This window comes from Opisthorchis viverrini (genome assembly GCF_000715545.1).
Source record: "Opisthorchis viverrini unplaced genomic scaffold opera_v5_174, whole genome shotgun sequence".
Lineage (NCBI taxonomy): Eukaryota > Metazoa > Platyhelminthes > Trematoda > Opisthorchiida > Opisthorchiidae > Opisthorchis > Opisthorchis viverrini.
In genome coordinates this window covers 210,415-228,153 of record NW_008751832.1, presented here as the reverse complement: position 1 = coordinate 228,153, position 17,739 = coordinate 210,415, and the positions used below count along the sequence as shown (strand labels likewise).

General features: G+C 45.1%; 1 protein-coding gene across 1 annotated transcript; it reads right to left on the bottom strand.

Annotated features, from left to right (window-relative positions):
• Positions 1 to 478: 478 nt before the first annotated feature.
• On the bottom strand, positions 479 to 10,989 carry T265_07547 (hypothetical protein; the record flags this gene model as incomplete). Its single annotated transcript, XM_009173097.1, has 4 exons — positions 479 to 935; positions 3,398 to 3,571; positions 6,347 to 6,759; positions 10,453 to 10,989. 4 exons carry the CDS (start codon positions 10,503 to 10,505, stop codon positions 697 to 699), a joined length of 879 nt encoding a protein of 292 aa, XP_009171361.1.
• Positions 10,990 to 17,739: the final 6,750 nt, after the last annotated feature.

Below are 17,739 nucleotides of genomic sequence, written 5' to 3'. Positions count from 1 at the left end.
TGTCCCGTACACGAGCAAGTTAATTGCACCGCTAACCAGCCACTAATGGCCGAACGATATGGTCCTCAGATGTTAACCGGGAGGTCCATGGTTCTGAATTACCCTGGAAATTCATGAGATGCGCATCGCTAGTGGTGCCAAACAAAGATGAAACAGCCGTAGGGTACTTCTCCTACAGAGTTCATTCTCAGGAGGCACTAAAATAAGCCTATCTCTTTGGCGGTCTTTCTTCGGAAGGATTAGCTAACGATGGAGGCCTTTCAGCTCTAACACCCCTCCGGTGCCTAGTTGCCATTCTACCCGATGGAAGCAAGGGGGCTGGGATACTGCCAGGTTGCCCAAGCCTAGACAGGGGAAGTCGAGAGGGGGAGGTCAGGTTCGAACCACGAACCTTCCGGACAGTAAATTCACGCTCTAACCATGTGAGCCATCTCGCCCACAATTCTAACGATAGTACCTAACTTTCGACGACATCAAAGGAGGATCACACCTGGTTTATTGGTTGGTACCGTGAAAAACGAATATGGCCAACGAGGCTAGGCAGTACAAAAACATGAAAATCCCAAATATAACTGAATAAGATCCTTGAGCAGGACGATAAATAATAGAAAAGCGTGAGAGTTGCAATTAAGTAATGTAATCAGCAAAGTACTGAAGAGGTCTGATAGGAAATTTAGTTTTCTGCTGTACAGAACATCATTTGTTCATATTTTTAAGGAGTTTCTCCAGTTTGATTGCAGCAAACACATCCCCGTCGATATGCAGGTCTCCAGCAATAAAAGCTTTTGAGGGGATGACCTTTCCTTCGAACATTTTGACAAACTGGTCACTACCCAATTCGAAGCGGCAGTCAAACTCGCTCGCATCAGTCTCTGCCCGACCTGCACACCCGGATCCTGCCCGAAGGTCGATAAACCAGTGGCCCGGTTCGGGATCTTTAGAAGATAGAACAAAAATAATGGATGAAGCAAACAATGAACTAGTCTGGATAGACAACNAATGAACTAGTCTGTGATAGACAACTAGGTAGGGAAAGTTGACATGACACTGAACAGACCAATGAAGGCTTTAACTAGATTATCTGTCAAATTTAACTGTATTGGTCGTCATTTTAGGCCGCCAGCAAAAATATCGTTGTTCTTGCATGCAGTACATCATCAATCCACGTGACTTAACAGTAGTAACCACGGGTGGGGCAACGTGAACCTACCCCAGATAGGAAGCAGGAAATGGTCAGAGTTTGCATGTTAGACGGTGGGGATGGGACCGTACTGGGACGAAAGAAAAGTGGCGCATCTTGAGTATAGTGGGAGTTGCAATGTTGAGAATCGATACCGAAAATCTTGGAACTACCGCGAAAACAGGAGGAAAGTGCGTCGACCAATTTGACGAGTAGATTTAACAGGTGAACCTAAAATACAGATTTTTCAATGACTACTCTTGGCAACGCCTTACGCAACAGCAGGGGATTTGGAGACTGAAACACGAGTGTGATTCCAACAGTGGGATTATACCTCATTATTTCACCACTGGACGTGGTGAACTCAGACAAGTGCTTGCTGTATATTCGTATGTGCCCACAAGAGTTTGCATAGTGGCTTCATAAGGGATATAGGTTTAGACGAGATATCTTTGATCTCCAAACACCGCTTACGTTCTTGAAGATACACGGAGTTACAAGCAGCTTTCATGTCGAGGGAAAGGAGAAGTGAAAAACCGGCACTATTCGAGAAATCTCTTCAAGTTAAATGCATGATCGGCGCATTCTCAACAACCCAATAGTTAACATTCCAAAAGATATCAACATCGCGGATATTCCAGTGAAAAATGGAAAATAGCTTCCAGGAAGCAGAGCAAACCGGAGGCGAATAAGGGTGTACATCATGTTCATCTAATCGGGTTTTTGGGTGGGTGGAGGGCGGCTGAGAACTTGGATCGGAATGGTCAAGTTAGATCTGGAGGGGTTTGATCCGAACCTAGTATAAGGTATTTGTTGCTCGAATCGGATCCACATCTGTGCGAACCCGCCCGGTGACCGCAGTTAGGGGGTAGCAACAGTATAGGATATTTGTGAAGCCGACTAATCCCGTTGCCGTGAATTCGGGTTTGGCTACCGATAAGGCCACATATACCTGTTCACTACTGTCTGTCGCCATCATGACTAGGTGTCCCTTGCATGGAGTCGAGCGTGGATGGTTAAGATGGAATTTCAGCCCACTATCCAGTTGGCCACGAACAAAGTGTCCAAAGTAGTCCCACTCTAGATGTCAGCACATTTGGTGCACACTTCCACATGAGGCTGACATTTTGCGGTGTGGTACGCGCCTATTGACTACCTTTTGTAATCCCTTCCACCCGTTCGGTATTTTTGCGTTCACATGTACCTACTTAATTGTTTTTTTTTAGGCTGATGGCCCTCACAAACCTCTCTCGTCGTCTGTTTCTTACGTTTACCGTTTTGTTTGTTTTGTACGTTCAGTTCAATGTGCTCACCTATCGCTTTGACTACCTATTTCTACGGGGAAACTGCCACCACCTCTGCAGTTTTCCAAATTGCTACAATTTGCTACTACTGATCACCATTCTGAATTTAGGTTGTACCTTAAATGACATGTTTTAGGATCAGACATGTATGTTCCTGTGCGGTTTGCCAGAGTCCTACTATCCATTTAAATGCTGAATTGTCCTTTACCCGATGTTCCAAGTACAGATGTCTCGACTGATCTCCCTTACAACTTCAGTTCAGAGTTAGATCAGACAGCAGTAACAACCGGCTACATGGAATCCGCAATACTGCCTCCCAGGTTTCTAGACTAGCATCAAATCCATTTCGGTCTTCGTCTCTATGTTACTGAGTAGTACTAGGTAACGTCGGTGCTCGAGTATGCATCAAGCTTTTGGCATCCCAGTGAAACAAAGGTAGCTCATCCACGTAATTTGAATATACCGTCCATTCATTCGAGACATTTGAATGGCTACAGAGTGTTTGAGTCCAGATTATCATGAACGAATCCTGGGGTTTGTAATCTATCAAAAATAGATGAATTCGGATCAGATGAACTCCAGATGACCGCTCACTATGTTCGCCCAGTGCTTTCCCACATAGTGTGCGTGCACTATAAAAAAACCCACAGGTGACAGGACTGGATTGACTGCAATCTTGTCATAAAATCCATGGACAAATGAGGGTTTTCCGATTCAAATTTACAATATGTCCGGTTAGGATATCACTACTGCGGGGTAGTGACATTTAGCTGACTGAAAAATGAAAACACCGATAGCTTTACAGTCCTTTGAGATTACAACGTGAAAACCTGATCATATCCAGAACAAGCCTCAGTAATCAGAGGAGTTCCGAAGCGGTTTGAATGATGTGGTGAAAGATTCGGGGACTTACCGGTCAGTACGAAGTAGAAGGATGCACCTACATTCTTCACATGTTCTTCGGACAACAAACTTTGAAGTTTGTCGAAAATGGCCTCAACAGAGCCCTTTGGAACGGTCCCAGTGGAAGCATCATCAAAGTGAGTCTTTGGTGAATCCAGGAAAAAGTCGGGGGCCAAAGACGCACCTGTCGCGACCAGAATAGAGTAGATGAATGACAAACATTAATAGATTCGTAGAAAATATCAGCAAATGAAACTCAAAGAGATGAGGCGGTTGCAGCGGGCTCAATAATTTTTCACAAAGTACGCAATCCCGAATGTAAGTGTAATCTGGATATTATGCTGAGATGTGATCGCGTCGCTATTACGAATCAGTAGGCAAAAACTGGAAACTGTACATACCATCGCGAACTACAGGACAATAAGGGGCGATAGTTTACATTAAACAGTCGGAAGATACACAAAGGCCACACAATTCACGATCTACCTGCGATGCGGCCGTGATCTGGTTCTGTGCATGGTTTACTGCTGTCGAGTCAAATGTAAGAGGTATTAAACTGACTGGATTCTTCACACACATCGACATACGCCTGCGTCCGTGGACCGACAGAGACACAAAGAAAGCCATTGCAGTCAACACACTGAATGATCGTCCTCCAATGAGAAATAGCGAATAGCCACAAACTGGAACACCGGAGCGCATCATGCACACAAATGATAAGCGTGTTTCCAAGATTCGATGTTGGAATCCTACTTTGCGGACAAGTAAGAAAAAGTAACAAAACTGGATGTGATGCAGCAGGCGAGATTGCGATACACCGACTGGTGATCTATACGACCGAATGCAGCATTTCATACGTAGCAAAGTTGAGGAATCGGTTTGTAACACGGAGCTGCTTAGACGATATTTCAAAGGTCACTAAATTGGATCACAAATATCTGCTCCAGCCAGTGGGAACCACTGGAGTACTTTGCCAGATATCCCCTCTAAGGGCTTTAGGGCTTGCTTGAACGTATCTACGTACCAACGCTCTCCGTGGAGTGTTTGGATGATCAAATCCCAATAAATACTTCTGCTGATTGAGTACAACTATGGAGGTATGACGGTAATCCTCATGACGAATCAAAACGCTGACACCACCAGTAATCCCCGGAATGGCTCTCAGTTTTCTTTGGTTTGGGAAAGTTGAAGCATCTGAGCATCCCAGGTAACCTTTACCGAACGGCAGTTACCGGAACCTTGCCAAAGCTTCCATGTAAATGCTCAGCGCGAGATTCAACAGACCTACTGGATTTACTCGAATGAGGGCACTAACATTCAAGAAACTCAAAGCTGATAGTCAGGCAGGGTACACTGAAATGAATTGACGCCTTATCATCGAGTTCGGGTGACCGAATTTTGCTGCTACCAGTCTCAGGTGTTTCTCAGCGTTGATCTGAGTGTATGGTTTTGTTCTGACAATCGCAACTGTCAAAAATACGATCCCTCAGGAATACATAAGTTCTATTTGAAGAAAATCGAAAGGACGAGAGGCCCAGTGTGGCCGTGAATGATAACTGAGACGAGAAATTTCAGAAGGAAATAGCGTATCAGGTGATTCGTCTACTGATCTAGGGTCAACAGTTCACCCATTGACCCATCATTCCAGGGGAAATTATACCAAGGAATCCAATTAAGGGTTCGCTACTCAATAGAATTTTTCAGACCGACAGCCTCCATTATTGGTACTTTTCCAAAGTAAGCGGTAAAGTCAGGACCGTATTAGGTATCTGACGAAGAGATAATCCAAGGATGAAACCCATAGATTATGAGGATGAACAAGATGACCAACTTCGCCTGGGACCAGAAGTTACTGTACTTGGTCTGGTAGCAAAAATATGCCTGATTAGGGCATCCACAAGTGCCACTTTGGTGCTGTATGTTGGGATCGTAACTGTCAAAACGGGCACACTAAAATCAAACAAATTCTGTCGTTGTTGGGCGTTAAGAACAAAGGCAATAGAATTGCCGCAGGATTTAGAAATGAAGGTTAATGGAAGGATAGCAGGCAGAAATCGACAGTTTCGAAGTGAGAGAGATCCAAAGGGCGCCTACTGAGAATAATACATACAATTATTCGGTCGGGATTTCAACATTATGAGGACAACCAAAGCAACTCAAAATACTGGCACATTTCCACTCATTTTACTGCGTCAAAACATTCTAGAGGTTTGAAACACCACAGTGAAGAGTATGGGTACGTATAATGACCGAAGAAAACAACACCGGATATACATTCCTAAGATAGAAATGAGTGGCATAAAACCGTTCCATGCGTATTAGTCTTTAAAAAACACCGGATAAGTTTCGGTAGCATCCTCTCACGCGAGCGCAGCCCCAGCCGGTCCCTATTACCAGCTCCTAAGTTCTTCAGTGGCATCTGTCTAATCAATTAATAAGACAAACGAAAAAGAGGGAATGGGTATGCTTTTCATACACATACACAAACAAACAAATGTTTCGACGATGCACATGCGATCCTGCACTGTCAGGGCTCTGACTGTTGTCAGTCACGTGGAGCCACGTGGGGCTGCAGAACGACAAAGAATAATTGACAAATGCCGTAATTCCATCAATAACCCACTTGCAACTCATTTTGGTGAGTGAATACCATGCAGCCCACATAAAACTAGTAAGGAATACAACCGAAGGACACGGAAGGACCCAATTGCCCAGAAGCTAGCACCTGACTTCACGGAAAGGGCGATCCTACTGCTGAGTAGGCATTGAGTGGCCAGATCTTCTGGTCAAAAGTTCGTGTATATTCACCAACTCAACATAAACTCACATCCTTGCGATCACTCCTTCAAATTCTACTTAAAGTACTCTAATTTTAAAGAAACTGGATAGTTTTGATGTGTATATCGTGGTTCACAGTGAAGATAAAACGAAAATGGGGTCGGTTAATTCAGGAACTCACCAGGTTTAATGGCGTACATGTCGAAATCCGTTACTCCCTCTTCCCGTAAAACCTCTTCGTCAATGAAAAAATTTCCCGTGTTTTTGGGATCTTTGGCTGGCCTCGTCAAAATAGCATAGGCTGCATCCGAAACAATTTCGGGGACTCTGCATTGTGAAGAGAAGTCCTCCCCACCAGCAAGCATCTTGGTCGCCGCCGTGTAGATTGCAGTGCGGGGCCACAGGGCATTCACCGCTATTCCAAAACCACGGAACTCTCTTGCCATACCCAGAACGCACATGGACATGCCGTATTTGGAAATCGTATAGGCTACGTGATTACCAAACCACATCGGATTCAAGTTCAAAGGCGGACTGAGGGTCAGAATGTGTGGGTTCACAGCCTTTTTAAGGGATGAAAGACACAGCTTGGAGCTGAAAAAGATGAGGGGTTTAAGACAAAATAACACAACAGAGGGTAGAAATTGGACGCCAAGCGCTGGGAAGCAATAACAAAATTGCAAACACATACATCTTGGAGTCGATAAGACGCGTTAACAAATCAAGGGAAATGTTCGCGAAAGCCGGATGCCTTGCAACTCGGAATTATAAGGAAATGGTGCGGTACGGGTTAATTGGGAGTAACTTGAATGTAGACCCGTTAGCTTGTGATGCCCACAGGCCCATCTAGATTACTCCAAACAGCTTGTAATTTGAATTCAATAAACGAACTGCTGAAGGAAAGGATAAACGTTGAGTCAACTTACTGTGCAATTTGAGACTGTTTTTGAGAGACTGAGCCCCACATATAGGTTTGTGTGGCTCCATGACCCAAGAGGAGACATACAATATTCTGCACTAGTTTGTTCAACACAGGTTATGCAATCGAATGCACGCGGCGATACCGACGCCTCGCCGACTGCGACATTCGTTAGACAATCCGAGTTTACACTCAATTCCAACAGTCTAGCGTATTTCAGTGACATGCTTTAGGCTGTGAGACTGGAGTGAAAAGCATTTTGATGTACCTTCCGAAATATTTTAAACTTTCTACAAATTTTTGATGGGGTAGGTCTTAGATTCCGGGGACGCAAGTGTACACAAATGCATTGCTATATCGATGAAACTGAATTTAGTGTCATCTGATGCATACTCACAACAGCAGCGAAGATCGTTCATATAGGTGGAAAAAGTGTAACCATGCTCGACGGAGCAGTGAAACTGAACATGCATGTCTAACCCCGGCTAAAGTGTCCGAGTAACGCAGATGCGATTGCCACTCTATTCGTGCCATTCTGGTTGGCGACTGGAAAGTTTTGACGGTTAAGTCTATCGATCGAGATAACCAGAACAGTAATCGAACAATCCAGTCACATCTCTCAAGCGTGAACATGTTCACTCGCTCTGAAGTAAAATTCAGATACGTCCAACGTGTGCTGGTGGAGTAGTGGTAAGACGCTCTCCTCGCACGTCATATGTGCCGAGTTCCAACGCCAAGGATATGCACTGTTGATTAGTTCTTATAAGAGGGAAACTGGATTCCAGTGCTTCCTTTCCTTCCTTCGGTGTGGACTCACCATAATAGTTGCGCCAGGACAAAGGATTATTTAGAAGGAAGTGATGCGAATGTGAATTATAGAATAGTGGCTGGGGCAATTGTAGAGGCTGTTTGTTTGGTGGTGGTGGAGTAGTGGTAACACGCTCTTCTCGCACGTCATATGTGCCGAGTTCCAACGCCAAGGATATGCACTGTTGATTAGTTCTTATAAGAGCGAAACTCGATTCCAGTGCTTCCTTTCCTTCCTTCGGTGTGGACTCACCATAATAGTTGCGCCAGGACAAAGGATTATTTAGAAGGAAGTGATGCGAATGTGAATTATAGAATAGTGGCTGGGGCAATTGTAGAGGCTGTTTGTTTGGGCCTATACGCCATAGACTAATAATACTATATAAACAGAGAAGTAAAAAAAGAACGAATTTTGTATAAAATGTGAGGAGACTGATGCCTGTAAGTAAGGTGACCAAACATGAGCGAAAGAAATCCGTACATGAATCTTCATGATTATTGACTCTCCAAAAGTCAGCGTACGGATGTACTATTTATTGTGTTATGATTGTCCGTTGATTTTGACGTTATTACTCGGAATTAGATTACTAAAAATCACCAAAAATATAAGACGCGATACAGAAGACAGTGGCTTCCTGAACGCTCCTATTAGCCACGATATTCGTCATATGAAGAACGAATAAGCGAATGTACAAATCACTACTTGTGGTTCAAAACTCAAATATGAATTGAAAGTGACACAATGTATGACCGGTTCACATGAACCACGATGGAAGCAAAGTCCTGACCTAAACCGTGTACCCAACAAAGCTTCAAGTTAGCTTGCCTTGCCTGCTGCGACGACTTTAAAAGCTGCAGAAGTGTCAATCTGATGCCGAAATATAATCAGATATTTTGCGATAGAAGCGGAATTTGGACCGAGCGAAGAATTGCGGTTATTGGGTTGATTCGAACAGTTCAGGGCGTGTTTATTTACCCAGGCCTCACACCTCCTTCCAGTTCTCCCTATGCAGACCACCGCAACCGCAAATGAAGGAGTAAAACCGGTTTGACTTGCGGAAGCTTTTTGATTGACGGTAATGGGATACTCCTGGTTTTCGGTAGCTGCATTATACGTTTTATTGGGTAATGAGTTTATGGTCTTCGTCATGTCTCTGGTAACAACTTCCCATCTGTATGGTAGCAAAGGAAAGAACCACTTCTACCCTGTAGCTAATCTCACGTCATTTCGAGTGCAATGTAAACTTTTCCTCAGGGTGTGCAGTTACGTGCAGTTACGCGTGCCGGGTATACAGATTCATCTTGCTCTATAAAATAAAGAACAAACTAGTGCACTGACTCGGACAAACCTGGTGAAAGTTCTAGGATTGCCTTGTCCAGTTAGATTCCTGACAACCCGAACGACTCATCGTTCCACGTAGTTGCCTGGTTGCCAAGGCGTCTAGAAAGGTATCAGAGTTATCGTCCTCAAATTCCTAAACAAAGTTGAATGGACTGAGGACGGAAAGCGCTGGTGAGCAACGATGCGCATGTTCTTTGAGTAGCGTTCATACGACTTGACTTGAATCATATGCCGCGATGCTTTTTTCTCAATCGTCACCATCAGCAGGTCAGCTAGAGATTGGCGCGATGGATTGTCGATTGCCACACTATCAGTTTGCCGAGTTTTAGTGAGTCTAAGAAGTTGAATTTTACACCCCAGGTAGAAAGTAACTGACTCTGAAATTGGAATGATGCCAAGCTAAGCCATAATGTGATCACAAATAAAATCAACTATTTTCTCCAAAAGGATATTCATTATTAGTGTTTGAACGTATTTCTCAAAATATGGGTTAACAGTTCTGCTCTTAAGGTCTTTTTCATCTCCAAAAACCAGCGGGCTAATTTCTGACAAGTTTGGACATAATGGTCCTCCGTGTTTCTGAATGTTTGGGGCAGCAAACTGTTTAGATGTGTGAACCTTGCAGCTTCAGAAGGCGGTAACTCTGACATTAAGGCGGAAAAATTTAATATTTGCGACTCACGCACAAGTTGTTCTCTTACGAACAAAAATTTATCCGGTTGAGTAACTATACAATGACCAGGTTTGAAATATGGAGGAAATACGAGATGTAGACGGTGAAACAGTGTTACCCGCTGCCACGAGCCTAATCAGAGGAATGGAAGACGGGTGCTACGATAACAGATTAGACGTTCTGAACCTGGTTCTAGTATTAAAAAAGATGCAACATAGGGCAAAACATTTTCTGATAGACTTTCAGTGGCGGCGGAAAATGTGAACTCCAATCCCTCCTCCCCTAGAACGAGCGAGAGGAGAGGTAATCTATTACAGGTGAGTAAGAGGGGAGTGTGGGAGAAAGGTAGCGGTCTCCTAGCTCGGCGGCCAGTAGACCTCCGCACTCCCAGAAAAGATGTGGTGCCATGAATGACAGTAAGCAGAAGGCGCTGCGGCAGCAAGCATGGAAAGGACCCAAAAAAAGGTTCCTCGGCTTTTAGTAATGGATGCTGAATTTTATACCGCTCAGTGGCAACATTGATATTCGTACTAAATTAAAACCTACCACATGAATGTACCTCGAGTATTCACAGTATTCAGTAAATCATATGACTTCATGGATGTGGAAGCGGTGTTCGTGAGCTGGATAGCCGAAGCATTATTCACAAGAATATCCAATCCACCGAATACTTTGATGGCGTTATCAACCGCTGCTTGTACTTGATCCTCAAAGCGGATGTCCACAGCACATGGTAAGGCTTTCCCACCAAGTTTTTCAACTGAAAGTGATTACAGTCGAAAGGTGTTCGTACTTTCTTCGGCGACAGAGAAAATGGTCCCAGGCAACTTGGGATGCGGATCCTTAGTCTTGGCAGCAAGCACGATTTTTGCTCCATCTTTCGCTGCTCTTAGAGCAATACTCCTCCCGATTCCACGACTGGCCCCGGTGATAAAGAGAACCTTACCGCTCAATCCGCTGGTTGAATAATTTAAGCACTTATCGGATGACCTACCTTTTGGACATTGTTCTGCAATATGATAATCAGAAAATCATTGGAATGTGGAATCATAAATCTTGTTGAAAGCAACACGTGATACGCTAAAAATAAACATCAGTAACAGCTATAAAACATGGTGAAATCATTCGTAGTTCCTATGCCCTTCATTAGTTCATTTCACGTAATAAGCAAGACAACTGGTTGTCTGTAGTTTACGTCCTACAGTTGAGCACAGCGTCGACCGCACGCTTGTACTTGGGGTCTGCGTGAACCACACGAGACCAGTGCCCAATGTTTGAGGGAGGGAGCCATATGTCACTCGTGCGTCACCTGGATGCCATGAATTACACGGGTTTGCACAGAGCTCAGGCATAATAAAACGGACAGCCATCGACTGACTGGCTTCACTAAAGACAGGCTTCACCCCCATATGTAAATTGGCAAGAGGTCCGCAGAAGGAAGTGATACACGAAGACATTTGACTCGGGAGTAACGTGGGCCTTCTTGTAATATTCTTTCCAATGCCGGTCGGCCTCCTTAAGCCTTGGTAAGGTAGGAGGTATATCAACCAATCTATCAATCAATTTGTCAGCTTAGAACCATGCACCATAGGCGCATTCGTTTCAGCTGTTGCAGTTTCGATCACCGGAAAGCGGAGAGTGCGGAACATGCAGTCAAGCTTTCGAGGCATGTCAGGCTATTTCGGGGATCGGGTAATTACGTATTAAAGGCGATAGCTCGATGCTCGAGCGCAACTGACGGCGCGATTGAAACATTTCTGGCAGTGTCATTAACAATAATAATAATCGTTCAGCTGTAACACCCTTCCGGTGCCTAGCTGCCATGCCACCCGGAGGAAGCACGAGGGCTGGGATACTGCCAGGTCGCCCAGGCCTAGACAGGGGAAGTCGAGTGGCAGAGGTCGGGTTCGAACCACTAGTCATTAACCATTAGTGAGATGAGTTCCGGGATCCCCATCCAGGGAGGCGGCAGTTACCGACCCGACTAGCTTTACCGGTTAGTGTTTTCGTCAGGTCATACACTCCTGTCCGTCGCTTCTAGTCAGGAATGGGGTTGGACAAAAGAAGCTCTGAGGTAGATGGCCTTCTGGCAGGCGGAATACATGTCCTAACCAGCGCAACCTATGAAGCAGGAGAGTTCCTTCTTCCTAAGACCACCTGGCGTACCTTGGCATTACTAATCCAATGTTCCAACCAGACCCTACCAATGCTTCGGAGACACCGACAGTTAAACACCTTCCGTATGTTCTCTGCATGTAGAGACCACGTCTCTGATCCATAAAACAGAGTGGATCGCACTGTCGCATTATGGACTCTGCCCCCAACGGATAAACTCACGTCACGTCGACGCCATAGATGTCATATTGGCAAAAGCTGACCTGGATTTTCCGATTCGAGAAATAACCTCATCCCCAGTTGGTCTACCGGAACTTATACGGCTGCCCAGGTAAACAAAGTTATCTACCAAGTCGATTAGCTGGTCTGCGAGCAAGAGGTTTGGGTTTGATCCCACCCTGTCTTGGAGAAGCAGTTTACGCTGCCGCACATGCCAAACTGTGCGACAGTTAATTAGTTTACTTAAAATCGTCTGTATTCCGGATGGATTTGAACCAAGGAGAGCAATATCGTCTGTAACTCAATGTCTGTGAGTGAACGTCCCGGGGGTATTCCAACTCCCGAGTATTCAGAGGCAGGCAGAGAAATTTCAAGCAGCATACCAATGACAAAGCTGAAGGTGAGAGAAGGTAACCTTGTCTTACACCACTGGACATGGTGAACCCAAGCGAAAGCTCACCGTATACTCGTGCGCGTCCACAGGAGTTCGCATACAGCGCCCTCATAAGGGATATAAATTTGGAAAGGACACCTTTGAGCGCCAGACACTACCAAAGTTTCTGGCCATCAACAGAATCAAAAGCGCCGTTCTAATAAAAAAAGCGTCCAGTGTGGAACGTCTGAACAAGTGTTGCTGTTCAACAAATCGTCCCAATGTAGAAATATTGTCGATGTACCCTCGGCCCTCACGAAACTCTCCCGATAATCGGTTAACCTATACAAATAATGCCAGGCAGCACTTAGATGCGACGGATATCAGGATGGTGCCACGATGGTTTTTGCATGGCTTCTTGCGCCCTTTTTGAAGACTGGGCTGACGGTCGAGGAGCTCCATTCACCCGGCATTCTGTTTTGTTCCAAATCTTTTGCAGCATGGTTGTCAGATTGTTCACCAAAACCTCACCACCTTTGAAGAGTTCGGGGTGCAGACCATCCGGGCGGGTGCCTTGTCGCACTGTAGGATTGATATATAAAGCGGGATCTCGGTTGCTGGTGGTGGGTTGGTGCAGATGTTCTATTCAGGTTCACTGGGTTCTTCCAGTGGTTGTGTTGAAGGAGACCAACTGAACCGTTCTTTGAAGTGCTAAGACCACCGTTCGAAACGACGATTGAGAGGGTAAATTGCTGTTCCGTCTTTTCCGCACATTGTTTCCAGGACATCTACGTTGTTTTGACCGTTTGATCGAATCAGTTGAAACAGGGAGCGGCTGTTGACCATAGGGAAAGCCACCTCCATCATCTAGGCCTTCGAAATCCACAAGCGTTCTATATCATTTCTCAAGTTCCTGACTATCCGGTGTTTGAGGGATCTGCGTGAGTCATCATAGTCGCTAATTGACGGAATGGCCTTTCTGATAGCAATAAGATCTGCTGATCTCAAAGAAATCCAGTTTTCATTCAGTCGGATCAGATGGCCTGAAGAAACAATTCTGAAAGCGGAGAGCATTGCTTCTTTAACTCCCCACCATTCAACCTCCAAGCATTTTTGCCCTCCCCATGACTGTGCGTTTCTAGTAGCTTTCTAGCCAGATCAGCTTGATACACTTCAGCTACTAAAGCCTGTCGAAGTTGATGAGCGGAGCTGCTCTGCTTTGGCACGTGTAATACTGACGGAAAGCGAAGCGCCAGGTCCGCACAATGGCATGATCAGAATCAAGCTGCCTACACCAGGGGGAGCGAAAATCATTAACTGACGCTCTCCATCGGTAACTGATATCCACATGGTTCAACTGAGTCCATGACTGTCTTGTGGTAGGTGGCCTCCAAGTAACTAGATGTGCGCGTTTGCCAGGAACATACGATGATCTACACACAACTGAAGAAGCCACTACCCATTGTCAGTACGCTCAGCACCAACTCCAAATCTACTACCTAACCGTGCTTCTTTCGGACTTAGTCGTCCAGGTTGGGCATTTATGTTACCTACCAGGATTACTATATCCGTCCTTCTTGACGACCGAAGCAGTCGTGACCCACAAGGCAGTGAGAGGATGTGGGGTTTTATTCGGGGAGAATGAACCTATCCTCTGACTCACGAGTCTGGACCGCGAGACAGCGGTTGTTAGGGTATTCTTGGGGGAACCTTCGCGAAGCCAATGAGTTAGTGGTCTGACTCACTTGACTGCAGGGGACGGCCTGGCCCGAGGACACAGGGAGTAAGGTATTACTGTTTCACTCCTAGTACAGATGCGCTGGGGTAAATTGTGAGGTTTCGTCGTTCCCCGTATTACTTCCAAAGTAACTCCACAAGACTTGCTAGTCACGTAGTCTGTGTTGAAGAAATTTTACTTGCCCTTGTAGTGGACGTTTTCACCGAAGCGAGGGAAGAAAGCTGGTGGCTTGACTGGACTGACAAACCATCAGTTGGTTCATTTTGTTGCGGGATTTATATAATACGTATCAACCTTGTGCCTCGTACCTCGGGTGCTTCAGATTCAAATCCCGACAAAGCCAAGGGTGTGCACTGCAGAAGGACCGTGATAGAAGTAAAACTGGAGTCCAGCGCCTCCCCGCCCTGGTGTGAGCTAATCAAAAAAATCGTGCTGGTGTAGGAGGGGAACTACCCAAACAAGTGACATGGACAGCGAAAGTGTTGGTGTCACGAAGGTTTGGATAAACCCCAATTTCAAACCAACTGTAAACCAAAGACGGCAAACTTGACCAGTGACTTCGAAAGAACGTTGGGTAAGATGCTACTAACCGGCCGACGTGTGGGCCGACGAGTGTACCGGAAAGCCTTGGTGGTTTTCATAGACTGGATTTGAGACGCAGAGACAACAGAGAGCGCCTTTTGCGGACGGATGCTTGACCACAGACCACTTCTTTACAGTACCGATTTTGAGAAGTGCAAATATTCCGAGTACTTGGTGTCCACCAGTAAGTTAGCCCAGGGCAAAAACAGACCACGCAATCGGTTACCGATTGCAAAAGTGTGATCACTGCTTACTGCCCGTCCTGGAGTGCGTGCAGACTTCCATCATGTGTTTGCACGTCGCCGCATTTAATTTTTCTTCAGGTTTATGCAGTACAAGCATGTTTCATCTTTCACTGAAAAGCATAAGGACCTTAAAATCAAGAAAATGTACCACATAGCCTGCTCCAAAGTCCGTGGCTAATCGGATTTCAAATTGAATCAGAGGCTAAGGACAGGGTCCCCGAACAAAATCCTACATTCTCTCACTGCATTGTTGGTCACGCTTGGGAGTCGGGGAATAGAGATCTGATCCACGCTGAAATCCTCATTGTATGTACTCTATGTCAAACTGGGCAATAGGCATCTCTAGCTTGGACTTTGCTTTCACCTCTGTCGATGAATGTTGCATTTGCGAGACATGCATACACACATACATACCTCGGTCGTGCACTCAAAGCTACTTGGGACGAGCTCAGATGTTCCACATTTCACTCTTCGCGTGTCTGGTAACCCCCACACACAGGCTGGTGGTATCCGCGACCCAAGACTCAAAGCAGCTTACTGGAGTGGACTCCAGTTGACGGTCGTCTTTGCGCTGTGCAGAAGACGATCTCAAGTAACATCCATGCGTGTCGATGCGGCAGACGGTGTCTATTTTCGCCGTGATGCCATTTTTGAATGTCCCCGCCATACAGATCTTAGCCAATCAGAGTGGGAATGACGCCGCAAGGCGCGTGATCACGATCCCACTCTGATTGGCTAAAATCTGTATGGCGGGAACATTCAAAAATGGCATCACGGCGAATTCGCGGTGATTGATTGACCCTCTTGAACGAAGCGTAGAATTATAAAGTGGTTGTATCTGTTAAAAATTCACATCGGTAACAGATTTTCAAACTTAACGAAGGCAGATAATTTGCGATTCCAGGTATTTTAACATAGCATGCTTGTGACAAGTGTAATCATCCATGTTGCCCCTAAAGGTACCGGTATCTTCAAAGGACGATGATATTTGTGATTATTGACGGTAACAAAAAAGTGAACAATCAGAATGACCATATTTAGCGGTTAACTCTGGTGTATTGACTTGTGGTGAACATGACTGATACTCCATTCGCTGCTCTATTCATTATTCTCTTGTTTTAATATTCCATATGCTGTACATAATCGCCAATTCGAAAACATACGTGCTGGTTGTTACGCTTCGCTGAATTCTGGATTTCTAGTTCGTCTGATTATACCGATATACGTACGAAACTTAATTCCCACATTTTGGCGTCGCGATTGGAACGATTCATCATGCCTGTTGAAATGTAGCCATTAGATGTTAATTCAACTGCGCGTGACGTAGAGGATTCTTCGGAACGGTTCAATATATGGTGCATCACAAAATCCGATATGGATGATAAGAAACTCAATGCATATTTCCTATATATCGTTGGCAAGGATGCGTATACGTTGATCCAAAATTTAGTGTATCCTGAATCTCCAATCGATATTTCCTACACTGCAGACACAGGCAGCCGAATGTGACTACGGTACCCTAATGGAAGACCAGCTGCGTGATAGACTCTGTAATGTGCCAACGGATGTCAAACTGCGCGCCATCGTTAATCACAATCTCTTTTGTCTACTTTCAGAAGTGGCGGCGGTAACGATGGTAGAAAATGAAGACAACCCTGAATACCGGACGGATGAGATTGATCGCCCTCCCCAGTGACTACCACCGTCTGATGTTTATATATGCTTGTACCCCCTGTTCCCCGTTGTTGAGACTCACTCTCCTGAATCCCTACATGTTCAGATGCTCGGAGAATCAACCGTTGAACCTACGCTCTTGTGCTTCCATGTGGACAGTTGGCGAGAGTTACCAACTTAATTTTACATCCGACTTACACGTCGCATTCACCTTTTCAACCCACCAGACTGCTATTCTCAGAACATCCACACAGTGAATTTGGATACTTTTATACACGCAGACATATTACAACTCATTGCTGGCATTCAGCTGCCCAAATTACAGCAGAAGCTGCTACTCTGTCCGGATCAGAAATTTCAAACTATTCGGAAAATATGTGAGCAGTATGAAGATGTGAAGCATGTGACGGAGACCGAGGAGGCAGTCTTGTTAAATGATTCTAAAAGAAATAATTCAAGGATACAGACGAACAACAATTTCAAACCTCGAACAGAGTCTCGTGCCCCAAATACCTCAACACGTCACTTCACAGATCGTAACCCTAATCCGATGTCTCAAAAATTTGGGAAATGCGAGTCTTGTGGACGAAAGGATTCCAGATATTCATGCCCCCACAAACAAGCGAAGTGTTTTGTCTGCGGTGAAACACTTGTCTGTAAGTCCAAGAAAGTGTGTCACTTAGCTCCTGACCCAATTACTGACGTGAAGGCATTATCTCAAGATATTTTTACTTTCTCCATCTGTTTTGCCCCAAAATTCGTCACATGTTTTTAAAACGTTGATATCCGATTCTGGTCAAAAGCATGACTTTATTGTTGATACTGGTATTGTCGAGTCCACGATTCCACAATCAGCTCTAACTGCATTCTACCCCAGTGCCGTGATA